This window comes from Salmo salar, chromosome 27 (genome assembly GCF_965601325.2).
Source record: "Salmo salar chromosome 27, fSalSal1, whole genome shotgun sequence".
Lineage (NCBI taxonomy): Eukaryota > Metazoa > Chordata > Actinopteri > Salmoniformes > Salmonidae > Salmo > Salmo salar.
In genome coordinates, this window is record NC_138317.1 from 12,764,310 (window position 1) to 12,782,039 (window position 17,730).

At 42.1% G+C, this 17,730-nt stretch overlaps 1 protein-coding gene across 2 annotated transcripts in view; it reads left to right on the forward strand.

Annotated features, from left to right (window-relative positions):
* The first annotated feature begins 7,746 nt into the window (after positions 1-7,746).
* Positions 7,747-17,730, forward strand: part of carmil1 (capping protein regulator and myosin 1 linker 1) — a 39,000-nt gene continuing 29,016 nt past the window's right edge. The window contains exons 1-3 of one of the 2 annotated variants that reach the window (XM_082970030.1): positions 7,747-8,192; positions 12,831-12,928; positions 16,305-16,355. In XM_082970030.1, coding sequence (XP_082826156.1) covers positions 8,153-8,192; positions 12,831-12,928; positions 16,305-16,355 — 189 coding nt within the window. In that variant the 5' untranslated portion in view covers positions 7,747-8,152. The remainder of the gene's footprint in view (positions 8,193-12,830; positions 12,929-16,304; positions 16,356-17,730) is intronic. The other variant, XM_014177270.3, reaches the window with a different exon arrangement.

Sequence of the window (17,730 nt, forward strand, 5' to 3'; positions counted from 1 at the left end):
TATTCAAAATAAAAAAATTAACTCTTCAGACCATTTACTCAGTACTTTTTTGAAGCACCTTCGGCAGCTTTTACAGCCTTGAGTCTTCTTGGGTATGACGCTGCAAGCTTGGCACACCTGCACTTGGGGAGTTTCTCCCATTCTTCTCTGCAGATCCTCTCAAGCAGTGGCGGTTCTAGCTTGTATGGCTCATTGGGCGAATCCCCCATTCAGCAACCCCCCCCCCCCCCCCCACCAAAAACTGTAATTTTTAAATTAACTGTAATTTTTATTCAGACATTTGGAACAACACAAATAATCATAACATTTAAAACTATATAAATATATATATACAAAAATAAGACTCATATCAAAAAGAAGTTACAAAAGCAAATAGAAACAAATGTGTGTTCATTTGGCACTCAAACATCGAATCATTACCCATCCCCCAACACTGTCAACCAATTCACCTTGGTGGTGTGCAGACTGGTTTTATATTATTCTTAACGATTTCGCACAAACCAGAAAAAAAAATACAACAATATGTCTTTGAAACTATATATTCACAGTATTATGAATGAATTGGGGTTTATTTGGTAACATTTCATAATGTGACTGATTTTACTAATTGCATTAGTACAGTACAAAGTTAGAGGTGCGCTATTTGATAGATTCCCCCCGTTCCCCCTACCTTGGCCTTCCAGGTGGGAGACCTGAGTTCAACCTACCCCCGTCCCGCTCCCCATCTCGTACTTCTGGATGGGAGACCTTCCCATGCAGTAGCCTGCCTGGCTCACAAACTACAATTAGGGCGCCCACTCCGACAAGGTTAATTGACCTACAGTCCTACACGGTGACATGATATGATTGACGTGACGTGCAAAAGAGCGATAGAAAACCGACCGTGCAAATGCCACCATTCCCCCCAAAAATTGTGCAGGCACCCCGTGCCGCCCCCGGCAAGATGCCGCACTCGGCAGCTGCCCATGTCGCCTATACCTAAATCCGCCACTGCTCTCAAGCTCTGTCAGGTTGGATGGGGAACGTCACCACTCAACCATAAAGGCCTGATTGGTGGAGTGCTGCAGAGATGGTTGTCCTTCTGGAAAGTTCTCCCATCTCCACAGAGGAGCTCTGTCAATCGGTTGTTGGTCACCTCCCTGACCAAGGCCCTTCTCCCCCGATTGCTCAGTTTGGCCGGGCGGCCAGCTCTAGGAAGAGTTATGGTGGTTCCAAACTTCTTCCATTTATGAATGATAGAGACCACTGTGTCCTTGGGGACCTTCAATGCTGCAGAATTTCTTTGGTACCCTTCCCCAGATCTGTGCCTCGAGACAATTCTGTCTCGGAGCTCTACGGACAATTCCTTCGACGTCATGGCTTGGTTTCTGCTCTGACATGCACTGTCAACTGTGGGACCTTATATAGACTGGTGCGTGCCTTTCCAAATCATGTCCAATAAACTGAATTTACCACAGGTGGACTCCAATCAAGTTGTAGAAATATCTCAAGGATGATCGATGGAAACAGGATGCACCGGAGCTGAATTTCGAGTCTCATAGCAGAGGGTCTGAATACTTATGTCAATAAGGTACTTCTGTTTTTTATTATTAATACATTTGCAAACATCTCTAAAAACCTGCTTTCGCTTTGTCATTATGGGGTATAGTGTGTAGATTGACTAATCAATTTTAGAATAAGGCTGTAACGTAACAAAATGTGGAAAAGATCAAGGGGTCTAAATACTTCCCAAATGCACTCTATCTCATCATGGTACTGAGCAATGTACTTGGGTCAAGGGCAAGGCCGACTTGGTCACTTTAGTTCAACACATAAACTTACCCATTGAAAAAGTTATAGAACATTGTATCTTAACCAGCAACTTATGCCAGATCAAATACCATTGCAATGACTGTTGATTTTGGTAGCCTACAAAGTACATTTTTGGGAAAAAAGCCCGGGGTACCTTCACTTCTACGCAGCTGAATCCAAAGTTTCTGCTCCAGAGTTTCTCATTAAATCCAAATACCAGGAAAAGTAATGAGACCAATGATCTTAATAACGAAGAGACTTCAAAGAAAACTGCAAATTCACTGTAATTTGGAACCACATATGCCTTCTATCATCAATGTCATCACAACTGTAAATTATTGCACCAGAATTAGCCAGAATGTTGTAATGGGACCCACTGTGTCATATCCCTAAATGCCTTTTGGGAATGACCAGGATTGCCGTGCAATTTGATTCTCTTCAAACTTATAAGTTGCTTTCTTGTGGCCACAAAATGAACAACAATCAAATGACCTGTTTGAGTGTGTTAATGTAAGACGGTCACAACAAGGGGTGAAAATAGTCAAAAGGGGTTCAAAGGCAGGAAGAGCTTGCGTGTCCCAACTAAGGTTGGGGTTTGTTCCAGAACAATTGCTTCCTCTCTCCCTCTGACCTTGTTCACTCCCCTTTAGTTAGTGGATGTCGAACTACAGTATGTTAAATTTCCAAGAAAGAAATGGATGGAATTATTTTTATTATGAATAAAAGAACGAACGTGTACTAAACTATATATTGTTGGCATATCAGATTCTTCTGGCAATTCTCATATAGTAACATCATTTGAAATGCCATTTACATTTGTATCACAAACCATTTAATATTAATTTATTTAACATTAAAAATATTCATATTAATATCTCAAAAGTACGCTTTTAGATTTGTGTTATTTTTAGACTTTCTGGTACTTTTAACGATATAAGCCATTTTAGGTATAGGTAGGTTACATTCTAAATGTAATCCATTACAGTTACTAGTTACCTGTTCAAAATTGTAATCAGTAACGTACCTTTTGGATTACCCAAACTCAGTAGCATAATCTGATTACATTCAGTTACTTTTAGATTACTTCCCCCTTAAGATGCATTAGAAGAAGACAAAAATGTATGTTACTAATTGAATTACATCTATTGCAGGATAAATCAATGTTAAAGTTTACATAGCTGGTCATATATGGATGTTAAATTTTACTTTATTAGTTGGTTATGTAGGCTTCTTCTAAGCCATCGGTTTCTACTACATATAATAATATGCTTAAATTATATCTTTACATTAAAAACCAATGTCTATCAGAATTCCAGTCATTCCAGTAAATGTTATACCCCTTGATCTTCAAGAATAGGACTTGGAAATATGGAAGTATAGATTAGACAAATTGTTTTACCTGCTCATAACCCCAAAATGAAGGACTTTGTTAGCCAGCCCTACTCTGTTGTTTATGATTTTGTTGTCAAATGCTGCACTCATGGAATGTCATGCTTTGAGCACTACTGAAAAGTGCCATTTACATGTGAAAAATGAATGCCATATGCTGCATTTGCTTTAGGCCTATTGTTTAACTTTTGTTGGTGACACTTTGATATCTTGATAGCTGTTTAAAGGGCAAATCCACAGATGAAACCATAACAAAATGGTTGCCCCGCCGCTGTTTTGGTAAAAAGCTGAGGGATGGGCCTGGAGAAAGTCATTTTGCCACAACTTTGGAAGTATGCTTGGGGTCATTGTCCATTTGGAAGACCCATTTGCGACCAAGCTTTAACTTCCTGACTGATGTCTTGAGATGTTGCTTCAATATTTCCACAGAATTTTCCTAACTCATGATGCCATCTATTTTGTGAAGCGCACCAGTCCCTCCTGCAGCATAGCAGCCCCACAAAATGATGCTGCCACCCCCATGCTTCACGATTGGGATGGTGTTCTTCGGCTTGCAAGCCTCCCCCTTTTACATCCAAACATAACGATGGTCATTATAGCCAAACAGTTTTATTTTTGTTTCATCAGACCAGAGGACATTGCTCCAAAAAGTATGATCTTTGTCCCCATGTGCAGTTGCAAACCGTAGTCTCGCTTTTTTTATAGCGGTTTTTGGAGCAGTGACTTCTTCCTCTTCTTGGGTATGACACCAAGCGGCCTTTCAGGTTATGTCGATATAGGACTCGTTTTACTGTGGATATAGATATTTTGTACCCATTTCCTCCAGCATCTTCACAAAGTCCTTTGCTGTTGTTCTGGGATTGATTTGCACTTTTCGCACCAATGTACCTTCATCTCTAGGAGACAGAACGCGTCTCCTTCCTGAGCAGTATGACGGCTGTGTGATCCCATGGAGTTTATACTTGCGTACTATTGTTTGTATAGATGAACATGGTTCCTTCAGGCGTTTGGAAATTGCTCCCAAGGATGAACCAGAAATGCGGAAGTCTACAATTTTTTTTCTGAGGTATTGGCTGATTTCTTTAGATTTTCCCATGATGTCAAGCAAAGAAGCGGTGAGTTTGAAGGTAAGCCTTGAAATACATCCACAGGTACACCTCCAATTGACTCAAATGATGTCAATTAGCCTATCAGAAGCTTCTAAAGCCATGACATAATTTTCTGGAATTTTCTAAGCTGTTTAAAGGCACAGTCAACTTAGTGTATGTAAACTTCTGACCCACTGGAATTATGAGTTATAAGTGAAATAATCTGTCTGTAAACAATTGTTGGAAAAATTACTTGTGTTATGCACAAAGTAGATGTCCTAACCGACTTGCCAAAACTATAGTTTGTTAACAAGAAATTTGTGGAGTGGTTGAAAACAGGTTTTAATGACTCCAACCTAAGTGTATGTAAACTTCCGACTTCAACTGTACATACATATACACATATATATAATTTATAAGTACAAAAATGGATGTAGCAACTACAGATTGCCCCTTTAAGTCTATCAAAAGTGTGTGAGTTTGAGCATGTGTCCATTAGGCCTATGGATTGATTAATTTTATCAGCATGAATTAGATTGAGCAATAAAAGCCCCACTTTTATTCCATAGGCTGGGATCCTCACTACGCAGCTGTTGCAAGAGCAATGATTGATAGGCGGTTTAAACTTCTTGAATTCAACCATTATTGGATTGAAATACACATTTAGATTTGTGAACTGCCATCCACAACAACCACAGTCTGTAAGGCGCAAATAGCAAAATGAGAGAGCAACAGTGTGATTCACATCAATGCGCTATACAGATATCAATAATAAATGATATCTGTATTGCTGTAGACTACACCACTGCTGTCATCCATACCTCCAAGAGTTTATTCAAGTTGGATAATATTTGGATGCCAACAGCAGTCGCCCCATTGGAAGACATAGCTTGGACTGTAACCTACAAAAGCCTATTCCTGCTCTTTTCCCGCGAATGATCAAACACATTTGGTGGGTCATCATAGTGGTCTCTGACTTGTGGTCAGACTCGCTCAGGTGGAACAAACTTAAACTTGCACCTTTTTTCAATGCTGATTTGAATGTCATTGATAAAACATAGACATGTCAGAGATTATTTTTCGCAAATCTACTTTCTGAATTTAAAAGTAATCCTCAAAGTAATCAAGTTTTTCAAAAGTATCTGTAATCTGATTACAATATTTTTGCTGGTAACGTAACGGATTACAGTTACTGGTTTTTGTAATCCCTTACATGTAACGTATTACATGTAATCCATTACTCCTCAACCCTGGCCATTGTATTTACAGCCCTCCTTTAGGATTGCACATTCAGCAAATGACCAGCAGAGGTAGTTCCCTTTGAATCCATTTTCAGATTTACAGTGTTTGGTGGTGCTCATAAAACAAATCATACCTTCAGAATTAGCAGAGCGCCCAGTCTGGAAATTTGATGTACTTGTAGACTATATTGGTCCAAACAATATGTCTTAAAATTAACACAATCAAAAAGGGTACTTTTGAGATATTAATATTTTTTGGTGAATGTGAAATGTTTTATTTCAGAATCAAGACATACTCCATATTTTAGAGCACACTGTGACTATAAGGAGTAAAATGACATCAAGATATATTTATCACGTATGGTTCACAGATTATAGGGTTTTACAGGAAGCATGTACATGTCTAAAAAGGGTTTAAAATGGCCAATCCCCCAAAAAGTATGTTATTTGTCGCACGCTTCGTAAACAACAGTTGTAGACTAATAGTGACATTTTTACTTATGGGCCCTTCCCAACAATGCAGAGAGAAAAATAATATAAAAAAATAACATTAAAAAAAATAACACAAAGAATAAATACAGAATGAGTAATGGTAACTTGGTTATATACACAGGGTACCAGTACCGAGTCGATGTGTAGGGGTACAAGGTAATTGAGGTAGATGCTGTATGTACATGTACTGTAGGTAGGGGTAAAGTGACTAGGCAACAGGATAGACAATAAACAGAAACAGCAGTGTATGTGATGAGTCAAAAGAGTTGTGCAAAAAGGGTCATTGCAGATAGTCCGGGAAGCTAGTTGGTTAACTGTTTAGCAGTATTATAGCTTGGGGGTAGAATTTCTTCAGGGTCCTATTGGTTCCAGACTTGGTGCATAGGTATCGCTTGCCGTGCAGTAGCAAAGAGAACAGTCTATGACTTGGGTGGCTGGAGCCTTCCTTTGACACTGCCTGGTGTAGAGGTCCTGGATAGCAGGGAGCTTGGCCCCAGTGATGCACTGGGCCGTTCGCACTACCCTCTGTAGGGCCTTGCGGTCGGATGCCAAGCAGTTACCATACCAAGCGCTGATGCAGCCAGTCAAGATGCTCTCAATGGTGCAGCTCTAGAACTTTGAGGATCTGCGGGCCCATGACAAATCATTTCAGCCTCCTGAGGAGAAAGACGCGTTGTCGTGCCTTCTTCATGACTGTGTTGGTGTGTGTGGAGTGGACCATGTTATTTCCTTAGTGATGTGGACACCGAGGAACTTGAATCTCTCGACCCGCTCCCCCTACAGCCCCGTCGATGGGGTTTGGGGCCTCCTCAGCCCTCTGTTTTCTTGCAGTCCACGATCAACTCCTTTGTCTTGCTGACGCTGAGGGAGAGATTGTTGGCCTGGCACCACACTGCCAGGTCTCTGACCTCCTCCCTATGGGCTGTATCATCGCCGTCTGTGATCAGGCCTACCACTGTTGTGTCGTCAGCAAACTTAATGATGGTGTTGGAGTCGTGCGCGGCCACACAGTCGTGAGTGAACAGGGAGTAAAGGAGGGGACTAAGCATGCAGCCCTGAGAGGCCCCTGTGTTCATCATGATTTTCCTTTAAAACATTGTGATACAAATGTAAAAAGCATGTCAAACTTCCTTCCTACCAATTAAGTTTCTATGTGAGAATTGCCAGAACAATCTGAGATATCAAACATATTTTTGGGCTACGGTGGCATGGAATCGCCCAAGGACTATGGAAGTGTAGTTACTAATTGTTTATGTAAAAATATCACTTGAATGTTTGTTGTATGGTTCTATATAATATTCCTATCTTTTTTTATCTAATAAAAACACACAAATCCATAGGTAATAATATGCTTTTGCTCATGGGTGTGGGAAGGTGTGTCACTTTCTATTCAATGTCATTTCTGGACAATATTTCTGTCCATTTTGAACCCGTTTTGGCTCAAAAGCACTCCAAGAGGCAAACGTTGTGTATAGCCTGCAACTGTAGCCTACAACTTCGAAGTTGTATTTAAATGTCTGCTGCATATGACAGTGTGTCCTATATTGTGTTTTGAGCATTATTACCGACGCAATAACTAAACGTAATAAACCATTAATGGAAGTTGTTGAAGTAGTAATCCGCTGTTGTAATAACCTACTGTAACAACTTAACTGTACCTGTGGTTGCCTACTCTTTAGTGGTCCCTTTACCTGCACAGTAACACAGATGTTGTATTAATGCCACCAGGTGTCACATTTTTCTTACTTGACTTCGTTGAGTAGCCTACCTTTTTTGAGGGAGAGAGGGATCATTCACGAGTTGGCTGAAGGTATGTGCTTCTTTCTGCAACAGACTCGCAGAGCAGGCTAGTCCTTGGCATTTTAAAAACGGTGTCTTTTTTCTGCAACAGACTCGCATAGTAGGCTAGTTTTAGCATTTAAAAATGGTGTCTTCAATTTCCTCGTGTCTTTTTATTCGTTCATTTCAGAGCTTGAGCTCCAAGACTGTTGAGATGTGTCGATAAAGGTACATTGCTCTGACGCACTCGAGGATGAATGGAGAAAGTAGAAACTGGACTAGGCTACTCGTCGCTGGATTACATTTAAATCCGTGTCTTTAGTCTTTGTTGTTGTGCCTTTTAACTCTACACAACTCTCCTAATTCTTAAACATGACTGAAGAAAATACGGATTTTCCTAACGAGTTGCTGGGTAAGAAACGTTTTAACAGTAATGTTATTTATTTTGGCTAAAATGACTACTCTTGCATTGAAAAACGTGTGTCAGCTGTTTCTCAAATTTGAGGTGCACCTGATAGAGCCCCACAGTCACAATACCCATAAAACCTAGCGGTCAAACAGGGAAATGGTTCCAATCGTTTTTCCACTATGAATTTTTCCCACAGGGGATTTTGAAGCACTTAAAATAAGGGCTGTGTAGGCTTACCCTGGTGTGACATTTTCATAACCATGTAAATCTCTCTCAGGCAAGGTGACTTTTATCAATATATTCAGCTCGATTTACTCTGATTCGAAAATGCTATTAGCATCAAAGTAGACATCATGCAAAACTACAAATCTCTGCAAGTTCCCGCACATCATCTCTAACGGACACCTTTGATAACAGGTATTGTGTTAATTTAAAACTTGCACGAGACAGTTCATAGAATTGTCAATTCAAATAAATGTAACCAATTTATATATTACTACACTGAACAAAAATATAAACGCAACATGTAAAGTGTTGGTTCCATGTTTCATGAGCTGACAATAAAAGTTCCCAGAAATATTCCATATTCACAAAGCTTATTTCTCTCAAATATTGTGCACACATTTGTTTACGTCCCTGTTAGTGAGCATTTCTCCTTTGCCAGGATAATCTATCCACCTCAAAAATGTGATATATCAAGAAGCTGATTAAACAGCATGATCATTACACAGGTGCACCTCGTGCTGGGGACAATAAAAGGCCACTCTAAAATGTGCAGTTTTGTCACACAACACAGATGTCTCAAGTTTTGAGGGAGTGTGCAATTGGCATATTGACTGCAGGAATGTCCACCAGAGCTCTTATTGTTCAATTCTCTACCATAAGCTGCCTCCAACATTGTTTTAGAGAATTTGGCGGTACATCCAACCGGCCTCACAACCGCAGACCACATGTGTGGCGTCATGTGGGGGAGCAGTTTGCCGATGTCAACGTTTTGAACAGAGTGCCCCATGGTGGCCGGTGGGGTTATGGTATGGGCAGGAATGAGCTACGAACAACGAACACAATTGCATTTTATCTAGAGCAATTGGAATGCACAGAGTTACCATGACAAAATCCTGAGGCCCATTGTCACCAGACATTTGGGGATTTTGGGATGCTCTGCATCGACGTGTACGACAGCGTGTTCCAGTTCCCAGCAACTTTGCACAGACATTGAAGAGGAGTGGGACAACATGTGTAACCTTTATTTACCTAGGCAAGTCAGTGAAGAACAAATTCTTATTTACAATGACGGCCTACCTCGGCCAAACCTGGACGACGCTGGGCCAATTGTGTGCCGTCCTATGGGACCCCCAATCACGGCCAGATGTGATGCAGCCTGGATTCGAACCAGGGACTACAGTGACACCTCTTGCACTGAGATGCAGCGCCTTATACTGCTGCGCCACTCGGGAACATTCCACAGGCCACAATCAACATCCTGATCTTCTCTATGCGAAGGAGGTATGTCGCGCTGCAAATGGTGGTCACACCAAATACTGACAGGTTTTCTGATCCACGCCCCTACCTTTTTTTCTTAAGGTATCGGTGACCAACTATGCATATCTGTAGTCCCTGTCATGTGAAATCCATTGATTAGGGTCTAAGGAATTTATTTAAATTGACTGATGTCCTTATATGAACTGTAACTCAGTAAAATCTTTGAAATTGTTGCATGTTGTGTTTATTTTTGTTCAGTATGCATTTAGCTGACATTAGATAGTTAATCCAGATATTCTTACCTTTGCCTCAATTCAGCAATCTCGTCCAGATCATCAGGGCATTTGTATTTCTTTCTGATAGCCACATTAGCAGCTAATTAGCATTTTTTTTTATTACAGCCTTATTTATTTTTTATTACAGCCTTATTCTAAAATTGATGAGGATTTCTTTTTTTTAATGCATCTACACACAATGACAAAGCAAAAACGGGTGTTTTAGTATTTAAAAAAACGATTTATCACATCATATTTACACAAGTATTCAGACCAGAAGTATTTTGTTGAAGCATCTTTGGCAGCGATTACAGCCTTGAGTCTTCTTGGGTATGACACTACAAGCTTGGCACACCTGTATTTGGAGAGTTTCTCCCTTTCTTCTCTGCAAATCTTTTCAAGAACTGTCAGGTTGGATTGGGAGCGTCGCTGCACAGCTATTTTCAGGTCTCTCTAGAGATGTTCGATCGGGTTCAAGTCCGGGCTCTGGCTGGGCCACTCAAGGACATTCAGAGACTTGTCCCAAAGCCACTCCTGCGTTGTACTGCATTGTCTTTGCTATGTGCCTAGGGTCCTTGTCTTGTTGGAAGGTGAACTTTTGCCCCAGTCTGAGGTCCTGAGCACTCTGGAGCAGGTTTTCATCATCTGTACTTTGCTCCGTTCATCTTTCCCTCAATCCTGACTAGTGTCCCAGTCCCTGCCGCTGAAAAACATCCCCACAGCATGATGCTGCCACCACCGTGTTTCACCGTAGGGATGGTGCCTGGTTTCCTCCAGACATGACGCTTGGCATTCAGGCCAAAGAGTTCAATCATGGTTTCATCAGACCAGAGAATCTTGTTTCTCATGTTCTGAGAGTCCTTTAGTTGCCTTTTGGCAAACTCCGAGCGGGCTGTCTTGCCTTTTACTGAAGAGTGGCTTCCGTCTGGCCACTCTACCATAAACACCTGATTGACAGAGCTCCAGCACTCCACCAGAGTGACCATTGGGTTCTTGGTCACCTCCCTGACCAAGGCCCTTCTCCCACGATTGCTCAGTTTGGCCGGGCGGCCAGCTCCAGGAAGAGTCTTGGTGGTTCCAAACTTCTTCCATTTAAGCATGATGGAGGCCACTGTGTTCTTGGGGACCTTCAATGCTGCAGAAATGTTTGGGTACCTTTTCCCCAGATGTGTTCCTCAACACAATCCTGTCTCTGAGCTCTATAGACAGTCCCTTCGACCTCATGGCTTGGCTTTTGCTCTGACATGCGCTGTCAACTGTGGGACCTCACAGTATATACTGTTACGGGTGTGTGCCTTTTCAAATGAAGTCCAATCTGTTGAATTTACCACAGGTGGACAATTTGCCAAAATGTATTTAAAAAACGGTTTTTACTTTGTCATTAGAGGGTATTGTGTGTCGATTGATGAGGACTTTTTAAAAAATGTAATCCATTTTAGAATAAGGCTGTAATGTAACAAAATGTGGGGAAAAGGAAGGCGTCTGAATACTTTCCAAATGATAAAAGTCACCTTGTCCTAGAGAAATTTAGACGGTTATCAAAACATCACACCAGGGTAAGCCTACACAAAACAAAATCCCCTATAGGAAAAACAAAATCCCCTATAGGAAAAACGAATGGTGGAATCACCGTTGAAACCATTTCTGTGTTTGACCGCTAGGGTTTATGGGTATAATGACTCGTACTCTATACCCACATACTTCTGTACACAAAGTTTGGGAGAAGAACTGGAAGCGTGTCTTGCTGAATTCCCTCAGAGTGGGATGACAACCAATGGGATGACAACCAATGGGATTACCAATGCTGTGTTCAAACCAACTCGGAACATAGAAATGTCCAACTTCAGTGTGTTAATGACAACAGAAAAAACGAGCTCCGACTGGGGAAAAATTGTTTTGAACGGTCACCCAATTCGGAATTCTAACTTGAGCCTCTTTCTTGAGCCCTGACTTTCCGAGCTGAAGATCACTGACGTCATGATTTGAGAGTTCCCAGTTGTCTTGAATGCACCAACTCAATGGGCCTCCTCTAGGATAAACCAGTGTGTGGATGGACCATTGTCATATTATGTAATACCCAGGACATGCAGTACAACGAGCTTAAACAGACATGTTCATTTTTTTCATCGCACTTCTTTTTAAAATGTAGCATTTTTGTTTTGAGAATGTACACTGATAAAGTTATGGAACCACCCCAAAAACGATAACTCCAACAAACGGTTTTCAGAAATAATTATTTCAGAGAACTGTGGATACATAAATACATGTTGTTCAAAGCAGTCTGGGCCACATTTGGAAATCTCCCTCTGTAAATGTTTTGATCTCAGTTCCAGATTGATCTCAAGAGTTTCCCCCACTCTTGCCAGGATTCCATGAAAAACAAGACTACACAAATTAGAAGTGACCCACCAAAACACAGCTGTAAGAGGCCGGAAGCTGACAAAAGCTGTGTTTGGCATGAAATTAAGCAATAATATTACACTGACTGCTACTAGATGGGAGAAAAAGTGCACCAATGTTGAATTACTAACCACCCTGACACTGCCATATGGCCAGGGGGAAACCTACTGCCTATGGAATGTGTGGTATTTTGACTACTTATGAGGATTCTGAGTGTGGTGGTTACAAAGCTGACATTAGGTCCACACTTGATGCAACAACTGTTTGAAGAACACCCCAAAGCAGGAAAAATTTATCCCAAGTTGGGTTGTTTTCCTATCAAAAAGAATTTCAGCAAATGTTCTTATTCTGTTATTCATGATGTCCCAGGCCAGGCATACATGGGTTATGTTTTGAATTGTAAAGGCTTCCAATAATCCAAGCCCTGCACATGCACTAGATAGCATACTCGTATCAGTGCTAATCTTCCAAATGTTCCTCCTAGAGAGTGTAAGAGATGCCGTGGGAGGGAAGATCAAGCTCACCCTGAAGAAGAGGGTGAAACTGGAGGTCAAAGGTGACAAACTGGAGAACCGAGTCCTGGTAAGACATCATGCTTGCTTTCTTGGCACTCATATAATTGGTTTCTCATTGTGCAGTTCCCTAAATGTAGCCTTAAATGTGCAGACACAACACAACCCTTTTATTTAGGAGAAAATCAACTTGTCATTCCGAGCACCCCAGTGTTTGTCATTTTCCTCATTCTCCCAAGGTTCACATGCTTCTCAGCAAAACCTTGTTCCTGTGCCTCATTCGCATAACAGGAAGCCCGCAGTCGACTGGTTCACAATAGAACGTTTGAAACACAGCCTCACCACTTTCTGTGTACTTGACAGACTGAAATGTATTGACTTCCTGAAACCATTTGTTGTCTGCTGAGTAATATTGTTGTTGCTTTGTATGCAGAGTAATAGATTTTGATAGTTGAATGTTATATTGTAACATTTAAAATGTGACCCTCCGCAACTGTCTTCATTTTGTTAGCAGCCTCAGATCCCCTTCAAAAGGTAGCCGAAACGTATTGGGTTTCAATTGGAATATCAGTTGCCTCCATCAAACCTTATTTTGGAGGATCAAGGAAGACCAGAGACATTTTCCAAACAAACTTCTTTATACGCTGTTGCTTCTTCTTTAGCCCTGAGCTGTGTTTATTAGACATTGAATGGAAGAAAACAGACTGAAACGAGGTGGGACTAACTGGACTTGTCCAATAATAATAATAAAACATTTTGGTGTGTGCCTTTCAAGATACCCAAGGACACTTACATAATAAGAAACACTCTTTTTCATTTTCCATTGTAAAACGTTTTCCATTGCATGGCCTAATGAACACAGCCCTGTATACAGAGGATATTCAGTCTTACCTCATACTCAACAACGGCATCATCCGCTACACTTTCCTCTAAGCCCTGGGCCAGCAAAGACATGAAAAGCCTCAGACCCAACTTTCAAAAGACATTTGAGCCCTCGGTCTCAGTGTATTATTGTGTAAGAGGAAGAACAATGGATAAGGTGGTGTAGGAGTAGGCCTACTATTGGATATGGGCCGATCTTGTTTCATGTAACTGCATGTCTCTAAACCCCCTGTGTGTGTGTGTGTGTGTGTGTGTGTGTGTGTGTGTGTGTGTGTGTGTGTGTGTGTGTGTGTGTGTGTGTGTGTGTGTGTGTGTGTGTGTGTGTGTGTGTGTGTGTGTGTGTGTGTGTGTGTGTGTGTGTGTGTGTGTGTGTGTGTGTGTGTGTGTGTGTGTGTGTGTGTGTGCAGCTGACTAGCTTAGGAAGATACTCTGAATTACCTACAGTATGTATTTCCTAGTTCATAAAAAGATAAATGTTGACACATAATTTAATGAAGATCTAATTGACCCGTTACTTTAAATACCCGTCCTTAACTCATGAAATTGTACACATTTTTCCACATCACATTTGAAAGCATGTTATTTTCAGGAAAGTTGTCCTTCCTTAGAGTTCAGCGTGAAATGGACACACTAGGTTCTGGGGCCCTATTGGACACACTGTAGATTCTGGGCCCCTGTTGGCCACACTAAGTTCTGGGGCCCTAATGGACACACTGTAGATTCTGGGGCCCTATTTTCTTTGTAAAGTTCCACAATTGTCTCCTTTCTTGACTTGACAGAACACTTCCCCACAGGGCACTGACTGAGAGCATCAGACACTGATAAATATAGCCCACCACATTGGCACATTCCTAGGCCTTGCTAGAGTAGAGATGTAATCCGTCTATATCATCGACCAAACTCAGTAGTCAAAATTTGGTTAAGCAGTCTTTATCCGTAAGACACAATGTATAAGTGGGCTTTACCTGTAGGAACTATTATGGGATTGTGAAATGTCTGTCTGTTTCTGTGTGTGTACGCGTGTGTGAACATACAATACCCGTTCCCCTCTTTTTACACCGGAGATACTATAAAATAAAATACAGGAACAGATTGTCCAGAGCAGAGAGGGGCGGGGTCTCCTGTCTCACACCCAGCCATTGGTTGACTTAGCCATTGGTTGATGCTCATATTTGGCCTTGAAGAGTGACCTCACTCCAAAAAACCCACATACCACAGCTATCTGATCCACAGTCAGTTTTCTCTCTTTGTCCTTCCAGCTATAACTGTGTATTCATCTGTACTCACCATGGTATTATTACGTCTCTTTTTAAAAAGAAATGAGTTAGCTACTACTGTGCGATTACAATTGAGTTTGCACCTGTGTCTTTGAGAATAGAAAGGTTTAAAACACATAAATGAAAGCAAAGACGTTAAACAATGTTCATAACACAATTTCACTGCAAACCTCTAAACATTTGCCCCACATGTTGTATATTTTTTATTTAACTAGGCAAGTCAGTTAAGAACAAATACTTATTTATAATGACGGCCTACCCCGGCCAAACCTGGGCCAATTATGCGCTGCCCTATGGGACTCCCAATCATGGCCAGATGTGATACAGCCTGGATTCGAACCAGGGACTGTAGTGACGTGTCTTGCACTGAGATGCAGTGCCTTGCCTTAGACCGCTGCGCCACTCGGGAGCATATTCATGTTCCTTCCATACCAATAACAGCTGCAAACCGCTGGTGGAACGGATTAGTAACTTTGTCATGTTTGATTTGGGCCCATACACTGAACAAAAATATAAACGCAACATGTAAAGTTTTGGGTTCCATATTTCATGAGCTGAAAAAGAAGATCCCAGAAATGTTCCATATGCACAAATTTCTCAAGTGTTCTGCACAAATTTGTTTACATCCCTGTTAGTGAGCATTTCTCCTTTGCCAAGATAATCCATCAACCTGACAGGTGTGGCATATCAAGAAGTTGATTAAACAGCGTGATCATTACACAGGTGCACCTTGTGCTGAGGACAATAAAAGGCCACTCTAAATTGTGCCATATTTTATCTCACAACACAATGCCACAATTTACTCAAGTTTGAAGGGAGCGCGCAATTGGCATGCTGACTTCAGGAATGTCCAACAGAGCTGTTGCCACAAGCTGCCTCCAACGTTGTTTTAGAGAATTTGGCAGTACATGCAAACGGCCTAACAACCGCACACCACGTGTATCCACGCCAGCCCAGGACCTCCACATCCGGCTTCTTCACCTGCGGGATCGTCTGAGGGGTGCAGAGGACTATTTCTGTCTGTAATAAAGCCCTTTTGTGGGGAAAAGCAAATTCTGATTGGCTGGGCCTGGCTCCCCCACGCATGGCTGCGCCCTGGCCCAGTCATGTGAAATTCATAGATTAGAGCCTAATTAATATATTTAAATTGACTGCTTTCCTTCTATGAACTGTAACTCAGTAAAATCTTTGAAATTGTTGCATGTTGGGTTTATATTTTTGTTCAGTATACATAGTACAGTTGTTGACTTCCGTTATGTCGCTCTGATCTGTCTCTCTCCTCTACAGGCTTTGGCATCCCATCGGGGCTTTCTCCTTACTGCGAGGGTCCCCACCAAGGTAAGAAGTGTGAGTGAGAGCGAGTACATGCACATGAGACGCTGTCTGTGTTTGATTGTGTGTACATGTTTGTGTGTGCTATTGTATATCTTGATCTTCCTATGAATCAAATGCACTATATATACAAAAGTATGTGGAAAACCTTTCAAATTAGTGGATTCGGCTATTTCAACCACACCCGTTGCTGACAGGTGTATAAAATCGAGCACACAGCCATGCAATCTCCATAGACAAACATTGGCAGTAGAATGCCCTCACTGAAGAGCTCAGTGACTTTCAACGTGGCACCGTCATAGGATGTCACCTTTCCAACAAGTCAGTTTGTCAAATGCCTGCCCTGCTAAAGCTGCCCCGGTCAACTGTAAGTGCTGTTATTGTGAGGTGGAAACGTCTAGGAGCAACAACGGCTAAGCCGTGAAGTGGTAGGCCACACACGCTCACAGAACGTGACCACCGATTGCTGAAGCGAGTAGTCCTTAAAAATCGTCTGTCCTTAGATGCAACACTCGCTACCAAGCTCCAAACTGCTTCTGGAAGCAATGTCAGCACAAGAACTGTTCGTCGGGAGCTTCATGAAATGGGTTTCCATGGTTGAGCAGCCGCAAACAAGCCTAAGATCACAATGCCAAGCGTCGGCTAAATCTGGGTTTAGCGGATGCAAGGAGAACGCTACGTGCCTCGATGCATAGTGCCAACTGTACTTGGTGGAGAAGGAATAGTTGTCTGGGGCTGTTTTTTATGGTTCGGGCTAGGCCCCTTAGTTCAAGTGAAGGGAAATCTTAACTCTACACAGTGGGGCCTCCCGAGTGGCGCAGTGGACTAAGGCAGTGCTAGCTGTGCCGCTAGAGATTCTGAGTTCGAGTCTAGGCTCTGTCGCAGCTGGCTGTAACTGGAGACCCATGGGGCGGCGCACAATTGGCCCAGCGTCGTCCGGGTTAGGGGAGGGTTTGGCCGGCAGGGATGTCCTTGTCCCATCACGCACTAGCAACTCCTGTGACGGGCAGGGCGCAGTGCACGCTGGCACGGTCACCAGGTGCACGGTGTTTCCTCCGACACATTGGTGCGGCTGGCTTCCGGGTTAAGTGGGTATTGTGTCAAGAAGCAGCGCGGCTTGGTTGGGTTGTGTTTCGGAAGATGCACGGCTCTCGACCTTCGCCTCTCCTGAGTCCGTACCGGAGTTGCAGCGATGAGACAAGACTGTAACTACCAATTGGATACCACGAAATTGGGGAGAAAAGTAACAAAAATGTATAATAAACTCTACAGCGTACAATGACATTCTAGATGATTCAGTGCTTCCAACTTTGTGGCAACAGTTTGGGGAAGGGCCTTTCCTTTTTCAGCATGACAATGCCCCTGTGCACAAAGCAAGGTC